We start from the raw sequence: 10,589 nt of genomic DNA, 5'->3' as shown, positions 1-10,589 counted from the left end.
AAAGATTATCTAATTTTGCCTCTGAATGCGATAAAACAAAATCTGACTTTTCTCTCTATTTTATTAATATAGTTAACTTCTATTTTGGTCATTCTGTTCTTACACAATACAACTTTTTTTTATCACTATCTCTGGCAGAATGAAACACCATGTGTGAATATTTAAAAATATTTTCTCCAATTATTCAAGTTTTTAGATGAAATGTTTACTTACATGTTTTGCAAGTACTGCACAGAAGATATAAATATGTTGAGCACTTTCCGCGGGTTCAATTAATTTTCTAATCATGCCGGGCAGAGTCGGTGCAACATCCTTCAATTTTGCGTGCAACAGCGCCCAAGAGTTCAAAATCTGCTCCAAAATATTTGCACCGGTTTCCGATACCGGTCGAACCATCCCGGCAGTAACGAGATACTGCGCGACCAATTCCGCGGCCTTTATCGAATTTCTCCAAACACGCGCCGTTCCATACTTCGTTGGCTTCTCACCGCTAAGCCTTTGGACCAATTCAAGCCCGTCGTTGAGGTCCATTAATTTTAACTGTAACAAAGCGCAGTTATGAATTCCAGCACGGTAATATTCGCGTAGAACGCAAAACGCGCGTTTCTTCGATCACAAGGAAGCCAATCGACCTTCTGAAACGCATTTAACTGGAATTCCGCTTTCCCACGATTCAAATCGTTTGAAAAATGTGTTTTCAAATCCCTCTGAATACACCCTCGCGCTTCAGCAGATCTTGGCAAATTAAGCAAGTAGGTCGATGTGACTCATGGCACAGTGATCTGACATTTTCGTTGATGCTCCTGGAGCATCAGATGCATTACAACTTCACTTCTCCAAATCAGATAAATTGATTTAAGAAACATTACTTGAAATTTTGAAATCCACTCATTTCACGTTCGCATTTTAACTTCTGGCAATCTAAACCGAATGAACGTCCCTTGCGACAATCTGTCGTTTTTTTCTTCTATCGATTACTTACTTGAGCGAAAATATCTTGCGTGCGTTTCAATTTGTACAAGAGAACGATGTACACGTCGATCATGTAGTGAACGTGATGAGACTCCGAAAGCGACCGCAGCTGATCGCTTCGTCTGAGGGAGCGCACGCATGCAGCGGCGAGGTTCACCGCTATGTCCTCGCAGCGGTCCTCGCAGAGTATCTTCAGTCTCATCGTCAGCAGCTCGCCTTTCTCCGAACAACAGAATTCTGAAAGCGCAACACACGATTCACCACAACACGCCTCCCGGTGGTTGCCATTCAACAACGTATTAACGCCGCGACTTTTCACGGGATGCGAGAAAAAACAAAACCTGGAGATCGTTAACGAATTCATTTACCTTTCAAACTCAATTACCGAGGAACTTATTCAGGTGCCGTGAACGATATTCAGTTGGAATTAAAATAAAATCAAGGGTTGAAATAAATGCCATGAATGTATGCGGAGAATAAAAGTCTCTCTCGATAACATTGATATAAATGGTATAAATGGCACTTTTAGTTTTTTCTATGAATTCGCGCAACGTACGGTCGTCGAGGATTCAAAGATAGCCGTGCAAAGTTTAAGAAATCAGACACGACTGAGCTCTCCTGATCACAAATAAAAAACAAGTAAGAATTCAAGGCACGAAAGAAACTACTGTCGTGCATTTGCACACCAATCACGCTATACTCTGATCTAACTCATCTCTTTTACAATTCGCGAACAAGATCTCTAAATTTATTAGCTATAATTGTATTAAATACAATGCGCAAAATTCGATATCGAAACACGAGTTACTCTTTAATACAACAATCTTTAACTGTGGATTCACCGGGACTTCTATATAATTTTTTAATTTGTATCAGTTGTGTATTTTTTAAAGAAAAACAAGTAGAACCTTATTTTATCAATATACATGTATAGAGAACGATTTTATCTCCCATTGTTTCATCTAAAGAGTTCTAGAAGTCCTTGGAATCTGCTAATGTGCCTAATTAGTCCGACGTTATTAAGGCGAGACATGACAAACTCCGGGAACTATAAGCTTCAGCTATTTTCACAATTAATAAATAGAGTTGTAAAGTGACTGGATTATTCTGATTTCTTATTGATATAATTTGCCTATTTGATTCCGAGGATCAATTAAAAAATGTTATCACGATTCAAGCTCTTAGATTAGTTGAGGTTCTTAATAAACTTTTACTAATGTAGCACCTCGTGCTACATATTCTCACCTTAGTAACGCCGGGTTAACAGGTGCACGCGAATATACCTGTTCAAACAACCCACTTTTCCACCGAGATTGGGCACAGGATATTATAAGATCGCCGACACGTGATCACACTTTTTCTTTTTAACTCAAATTTAAAACGGGACCGCGCTACATCAAAACCCGGCGACGATAATTCGTCCTTTTCTTACCCTCCTCATGTTCGGAATCCGGTTTGCCGTTAAGTATGCTGTCGAGGACGGGATGCTTCCATGGATTGTTCGCCAGAGCCAGCAGAGCGGTGCACGTGGGTGCAGCGGGATGTTGCTTCAGCCGAGACGTACACCTCTGCAGCGTTACGCAGAGGTGCGTTTTGGCGACGGGTGACAACTTCGGCCACTCCCCGCGCAATATCAATGTCAATGTGTGCCTGTGCAACGTAAGACAGCAGCGTGAGTGAGCCGCAATGTAAAAAAAGGTGAGGAAAGTCCCCTTATACACATATAGGTTCCCAATATGAGATAGCGGAGTTTCTGCTAAATTAATAGCAGGGTTGGGAAGTAACTCGTTACTTGTAACGAAGTTACAGTTACAGTTACTTTTTTTTGTAACTTAACTTCGTTACTTTCTCTCCATCCATAACTGTAACTCAACTCAGTTACATTTTTTCGATAACTAGTAACTAATTTAATTAGTTACTTTATATGTATTTTTTTTAACCTTCACAGATCGCATTAGGCTTTGCATTTGCGCAAAAACGCCTTTATCGACACTTTACAATTCAAATGCAAATTTCATATTTTTATTTTCATTGCAAGAAAGTAACTGCAGAGTAACAATTCGTTACTTTTGTAATAACTGTAACGCGTTACTTTTCATAATTGGTAACTTGTAACTGTAACTAGCTACATTTTTAGCGAAAAAACTGTAATTGTAACTAGATACTTTTATAAAGTAACTTTCCCAACCCTGATTAATAGGTAACATCCGTTTGTACCACCATGAATTTATTGCCCTTGGAGTGAAATCTGTTTAGTGGAAAATTGATTGTTAGATCGTGTAATCGTTGCGAAAAAAGATTTGTGATTGCATTTGGACGTTGAAAACCTACTGTCTCATATTAGACTCCTATCTCGTAATAGAGGACTTTCCTCTGCAAACAGCGGGACGTGTTTTGCGCGGATTTGTTCTCGTATTTGTTTCCCGACGTTTCGCAACCTAAGTCCGCGGCGCCTATGGGCCTGAGCAGAAAGATTGCCAAAAGTGTTTGCGATTCCGTAGTAAAACGCAAGTCGGAAGTCAACGCGCGAAGAATTGTCGTAGACGTATGTCGTATTCATCGAATCGCAAGGCGACATGCGTCTACGACGATTGTTTGTGCGCTGACTTTCCGACTCAAGTCTTACGACAAAATCGTAAACGGTTACGACAATCTTTCTGCTCAGACCCTATCGCGGGGTCGAATGTTAAAGTAAGAAAGAAAGAGAGAAAGAGACGTCTGGCATCTTCTGGAGAGAGAATCAGAATTCCTACAGCTAAAAGCCAACGCTTCAGTTCTAACATACCTTTTTATTAACTCGTTATCTTTCGATCGTCGATATTTATTGTATTATATAATTAGATGTACAGCGACAAGATGTAATTTAAGTGATAAGAGGAAGAGTTAATTTAGATCTTGTCAGTTCGCGATAATCTGTCGCTCCGACTTGGCATTAGCAATGGCGAAGTCGTGAACGCGGAACTCATTGGAGTAAAATTAGATTAAGAGTCGGACTTCCTGATTACTTATTCACGTCTAATTCATCCGCGAGATTTAATTCATCCAGCAGCAACAATGCCGAACGGCTCCGCTAATCAGACCTCCATTACGGAGGCGAGGCTGGAAACTTCACGAAGAATAATGTTCTCGGCGCCATCCCTTTTGGACCGCCCTGTACCCGTAGGGTGCCTCGCTTGTATACCCGTCACGTTAACGTGAATTTGCGTCGCATTGCTATTCAAAATTCCGGGATCGTTTGTATGACGGTGCTACATACGTGCAGATTCATTACTCAGTGCAGTCTGTCTCTCTCGCCACATTTCTATCTCTCTCTATCTCACTCTCTCTCTTTCTCTTTCTCTCTCCCATCACGTTCATTTGCCGTAGAACTACGCTGTTACATCGAAACTCGTTTCACGCTACCTTTGTGCCGAAAAAAACTCGGGTCGGTAATACAAAAAAAAAAGTCGACTTTGTACATGCTACGCGTTAAATGGGTCATACACGCGCGCGGGGGTCCTCGCGATGCAACAATAATGAACATAATTAAGTGGTAAGTATAACTTGGCAGTCCCGACATTATGCATTCAATTATTTAAATGCCCGAATTAAATGATAACGTAATAGTGTGAATTAACGTTAAAAGAATTATCGTTTACTCCGTATTCATTATTTCTAAAAGAAGCCGTTTAAAAACCGCGAAAACGTCGGAATTGCTATTTATAAAAACAATAGATACTTTATTGGCATCGGTTGAGCGAGTTCAATTCACAACTCTTTTTCAAATTAAAATATAAACTTTCGCTTCATTATACTCTCCAGAAGCCAATCAGTGAATTATCACTGAAAACAAGGAACAGTCACTGAATCGCAGTTATAAATATACCGCTGAAAATCGCAGTTATAGCTGCAAATCAGTGACTGTTCGCTGTTTTCAGTGATAATTCACTGGCTGATTTTTAGAAAGTATTCGAACGAATAAAAAAAAACAGTCACAATGCGGAGATTGGCGTGGTGGCTCTTTAACGACGTAATCCGACGAGAAACGATCGTAGTTATGCAACGGTACGTCCCCTCGGTACGTGTCTTCGCGAAACGAGTTCCCCTGTTAATCGAGGGTCGGCCACATAATCGCGGATGCAACAACAACGATCGACGGACGACGTGTACTCACCTGTGAGCCCATTCTATGAGAGACTGGATGTCCTCGGGCGGTGCCACAAGAATATAATTGGTGACATGCTCCCAGGCTGACAGAAGCGCACTCACTTTGTCGTTGTACTTCTTCTTGCTGTCACTCAGCGTCGCCTCGAGCCCCTGCGAAGCAAAGAAGGCGCTGGCTCGATTAAGAGGAACCGGAAAATCATCGGAGAACGAAGGGATGCTGAGGGGGCCGTAATCGTCGCGTCAGCATTGACGTGAGACGCGACGATTCAACCTGACGAACGCGGCACCGCGATTTTTTTCTCTCTCGCTTTTGCATCCCGAGCCCCTCGATATACCCCGTCAATTGTTTTGCCCGGTTAAGGGCGTCAAGGGCGTTTCCCGTGCCGCCTAATTACAAATCGTATATTTATCTGTGGATATTCGCTATTTACATTGGCGGTAAACAACCAATACCATTACCTTACCTTAAGCAACTCTAATTAATTAACTCAATGTGTTTGTCCGCTTCTATATCTTATGTATCTTCGAGCTTTCTGTATCTTCGCGTTTCTACCCTTCTCTCCTACCCATCTTTCATTCCACCAACCGCATTTCCGTACATTTAATAAATTAGATTTGCAGAATTGAAATGTGAAATATACACTTTTGTGTGTATTCCCTCTCTGGAGGTTTATATTTGCTTTCATTCAAGTATCACAAAACACGTTAACATATATTGACGTTACGTATTACATTATTAATACTATTAACTTTAAATTGAGGGCGATACCGGCGTTTAACGTTGAACTCTAAAATAAAAACGAAAGACCATGCCACAGTTAACCGACATTGATAAATCGATCCATCGACCGGATCGGACGATCAAGAAATACCGCGCGCGAGAGAAGATTGAATTCAGAAATATAAATCCAGAAATATAAATTCTCAGAAGTATAAATCCAGAAGAGATAGTCGTGTCGAAAGGATCATCGACGGAGAAAGAAGCGCAAAGTTTTCACTCAAAGGAGGAAATATTGAAAGCCATGACCCGGTAGAATGTTCCTTGAAGCACGGTACTTTTCAGCTCGCTGTATCAGCATAGTCGATAATTTTACGTTGGCGATACGGCGTGTATTACGCAAAAAAATACGGTACTGTCGCGTGCGAGGAGAAAGAGCCTTTTGGATTATGCAATTTCTCAGAAGACGCCGCGTTCGCGAGAAGAAGATTAACTTTTTACTGCAAAGTAATACGTAAGTAAGTTCGAACTTAAAGTGCACATCTTCGCTACCACCTCGCCAAGGATTTATAGATATTTAAGCGACGCAAGAAATGCCTTCGAGAACTCTAAATGTTACAAAAGAGTTATTTCGAAGGGTTTATCCGAAAGAAGAAATTTGATCCAGAGGTGTAGAACCAAGATTCCTCGATGGAAGGGAGGGTCGTGCTGAAAACGCTTAAAGTACCGCGTCATACATCCTCGATGTAAGAGCCGCCCACGTTGCTTTCTAAAATCGAAGGAGTTTCCATTTTGAACGGGTTAAAAGAGGGACCCTACTGCATCCGTGCCGCTTGTTTCTTTCAGTAGAAAGCGCGGCCGCACATAACAAGCGTAATGACATTTATCCAGGGGACTTTGAAGCGACGTTCCCTTGGCAAACAATGTTTACCAAGGACCACGTAGTTCCGCGGAGGATTGATAACGCGGTTAAAGCTGCGGGGTTATTCGGGAATCGTATTATTCAAAGCAATTACCTGCGCGCTCTAAGGTTCGTGCGAGACGAAAAAAAAGGGGCGAGCCGAGTTACAAAGTAAAACTCATTTCCTTCACCGAGGATTTTACATGAGACTCGATTCGTCACGTACCGATTTCGCTACGGGGTTTTCCGCTGACTCACGATTTAGAAAGAAAGGGCTACTTTTCTCATTGTATACTGAATCAGCCGTGTTTATCCCAATAAAGAATTCGTGAGAAATTACTTTGCTGTCGTCCGCAATATAACGATTTTTAATAAATACATCGCCATAAAATTCATCTCATATTTTTATCGGCAGATATTCGTGAAAAGCTTTCGTTAATTTCAATTACATTTTACTATTGAAGGAAAGTCCCGTATTGTGAGATAGCGGGTTTCCAACACTCAAATTCAATCACAAATCTTTTTTCCCCAACGGTTATACGATCTAGCAATGAATTTTCCACTAAACAGATTTCGCTCCAAGGGCAATAAATTCACGGTGAAATCAACCGATGATGCCTTTAACAGAAACCCCGCTATCCCACATTAGGACCCTATCTCATAATAGGGGACTTTCCTCTACACGAGTTCGAAGCAAGTTTCATTGACGTTGGAGAGTAGCGTTGCAGACGACTTAACGCATCGTTATCGAGATGGCTATTTTACGGCTAGCCAAGATATTTTGAGAACGCAATATACTCCGCCCGCGGGATAAAAGCTTCGATATGTAGCGCGAAACGCATCAGCAAGATTTTGCGCGAGTCCGATGCTGCGGGTAAACATGTTACATCGGGTGGGGGTTCGGCAATAAACCGCAAATACCTGGCGATTGAAACGAATTTGACATGGCACTGGCAAATCCGTCGAGTAAATGTCAGCCTTCATTTCCATCGGTTCTTTTTGTTAATCACAGCTCTATGTATCTCGCTCGTTTCGCTAACTTTACGCCGTGTACAGGATGCATGTAGAAAAAAAACCGTTATTGCAAACGGAGTTTTTAGAAACATGTTTTGCTCGCACCAAAAGTAAATGATTAAAAAAAAACCGTTAAACGAAGATTCCAAAAAACCGTTTTCTTTCTAACAAATTTTTCAGAGCTCTCGCGGTTTCAGATTTATGAAAATAATAATAGACATTTACGTGACAGCCCCCCGCGAAAAATACCGACGTGGCGATGGTAGGCAGAACTTCTTTTGCTCTGTCAATTGTTAACTAAAGAGACGGAGACTTATGTTATCCCTTCTCCCACGCACACTTGTAACGTTATCATCGCGGGCATGGGGGAACGTTTTTCCTTTGTTCGCAAACATTTCTCTTCGCGTATTTGAAAGGAGTATTTCCTCCGTCAAGAGACGGAGAAAATATGGAAGTTCTTATCTATCTCGGCAAAGTCTTTATGTCACATAATATTATTCTGTTTGCCGTCTTCCGGCGTGTTTCGCTACGTGCGCATCTGTTCTATCGAAAGATGAAGATTGCCGAAAAAAACAACAACCAATAACGGCATTCAAAGAGGATAATTGAAGGATTCGATGCAACGGAAGATTTACCGCAACGAATAATACCGTTCGCTTTTTAAGGGCTTGAAAAATTAATCTACATTTGTCTTCAACTCGACTGTAAGATTAATGTTTTCCACTTCGCGCTAATAAACGCGAGACTCACCTTTATAAGATATTCCTGTCCCTTGGAGCTCGTGAACGAACCGCTGTGCGTCGTTGGGACCGACGACTGAAGCTGCAAAAAGAAACAGATTAATAATAAAATTGGAAAATATTCGGAAGAGCCCGGCTCTACCGCATTCTCTTAAAATTAAAGCGTTTTAGGCCGTGATATCGGACGCGGGCAGTTGAAGGAGCGCGAACCAGCGACCGCGAAAGTATCGGTTTCGGGAAAAGGGCGTTTGTCAGCGAAGTTGCGCGCGCTGGGCTCGTCCCAGATTGCGTTCTGCATACGATGTAATCGGTCACGTGCGCTCGCGTATTACACGAACGATGAGAGCCGGAGCCGGTGTTTAATGTTGCAAACGCGTCGCGAATGCAACGTCGCGACGTCGGGCGCAAAATCGGCGCGGCCAGGGCGCGACGAGCGCGGAGGCTGAGACCGAGGGGAAAGATGTCATCCTCTCGCACGACGCACGAGACGCGCGCGAGAGACCGTCGTCGGCGGTATTCCCGGGCCGACGTACGTATCCAGGAACGTACTCGACACGTCGCCCACAAATTCCCCGCGAATGCGCCCGATGTATCCGTGCGCATCCGGAATGCCGGGGGGGGGGTGTGCGGCGAGATTCCCCGGGTGCAGCCGTGGGAGAGGCGCATCTTTGCCGCTCGCGCGAGCCGGCGAAGAAGACCGCGAGGGACGCCGGAGGTAAACACAGTGCGAGACACGACGGCGCTCTCCTTTAACCCGCCTACACGCCGGAATCCGCCGGCAAAAAGATTCGGGGCGTTTCATCATGATGGATTACGGGACCCGCGTTCATATACCTGAGCATTACCTCCCGCGGCACGAGACTCGCGGAGGTAAATTAATTTGCCGTCCCCGGATCTTCGAAAAACGAGAAGAGATGTGTTAGAGACTAAACGTTGTTAACTAACGAGAATATTCTTAAAAGTCGCCAGCAGTGATTGACAACAATTAGTGATTTTTATTGACCGTATCTGGTAATTTTAATAATACAGAAAATTTATTGCGAAAAAATTACTTGGTCCAATTGGTTGAGACGCCCGCCTAGAGTGTAGGGAGGTCCAGGTTCAAACCCTGGCTGAGGTAATATTTTTCGCAATGAATTTTCTGTATTATTAAAATTGCCAGACACGGTCAATAAAAATCACTAATTAACCTTATTAAATTAATCCGTGCGTCACTTTCGGGATGAATATGGAATATTTTTCAGTGGCGAGTGTGACGCAGAGAAATGTGAGCTGCTTAGTAAACAAATGAACGGAAAGATTCGAGTTCAAATTCACGGACACCGCTGGTTTCTGTCGGAATCTCCCGAAGGGAGTGGCAACCACCGAGAGTATCTCGCCACACAACACCCCTTCAGGGGTACAGCCATTCCAGATGGCAGGTTTCCTTCGGTTAGCAGAATCTACCGAAGATGAAGTAAGACCAAATGCTCAAAGCACCAGAACGAACTGGATAAAACAGGCTTTAAGGCTGATACACGAGGAAGAATGAATATTTTTCATAAAATCAGCCCCCTCGCATAAACGTTTAAGGGACGCGGGAGTGCTTTCGCGTCCTTCCGCATGATCTTCGTAATTATTACACACAGCGTCTCTTCGCGGAAATAACGTTGTCGGTTCGATGTACCGGTGCAACAAGTTTTCGTAAATCTTTAAAGGCTGCGAGCACGCGAGATTATTACGCTGCAGCGCGATGTCCTACCTGTGCGGTACGGCTACGTCACAAATCAATTGTAATGTTGGCTTTTATTATGAAATACGGGTCAATAAGTTCTCCCAAGGCAATTTCCTCCTGTACGCTCGCGAGCACGTGTGTGGGCCACACGACCGCGATATTTATCCCACTGCTGAATGCAACCAGTGCAAAACGTCACAGCCGCAGTTTCCACGTCTTTTTGCTCCTCGCATTCGAACACTTCGTCACGTAAATGCAATATAGCGTATCCAGCGTAGCGATGTAATGTCGTTTTATTCAAATTATTTAGCCTCAGCTGTGAGAAGACATTTAAAAACGAAACGCAATTTGCTCTTCGTTTTATTATCTAAAACATTTGCGTTT

At 42.9% G+C, this 10,589-nt stretch overlaps 1 protein-coding gene across 2 annotated transcripts in view; it reads right to left on the bottom strand.

Moving 5' to 3' along the window:
* LOC105566624 overlaps positions 1-10,589 on the bottom strand; it is a 75,968-nt gene that overhangs the window by 15,266 nt on the left and 50,113 nt on the right. The window contains exons 2-6 of one of the 2 annotated variants that reach the window (XM_012020770.1): positions 8,502-8,573; positions 5,126-5,268; positions 2,405-2,622; positions 983-1,209; positions 214-540 (exon numbers count right to left, since the gene is read on the bottom strand). In XM_012020770.1, the coding sequence (XP_011876160.1) occupies positions 214-540; positions 983-1,209; positions 2,405-2,622; positions 5,126-5,268; positions 8,502-8,573 (987 nt within the window). The remainder of the gene's footprint in view (positions 1-213; positions 541-982; positions 1,210-2,404; positions 2,623-5,125; positions 5,269-8,501; positions 8,574-10,589) is intronic. The other variant, XM_012020771.1, reaches the window with a different exon arrangement.

The sequence above is a fragment of the Vollenhovia emeryi genome, unplaced genomic scaffold, assembly GCF_000949405.1.
Source record: "Vollenhovia emeryi isolate VEMERY1.0 unplaced genomic scaffold, V.emery_V1.0 DF939143.1, whole genome shotgun sequence".
NCBI classification, from domain to species: Eukaryota; Metazoa; Arthropoda; class Insecta; order Hymenoptera; family Formicidae; genus Vollenhovia; species Vollenhovia emeryi.
Note: the sequence above shows the minus strand (reverse complement) of the source record. Positions and strands in the feature narration are given on the sequence as shown.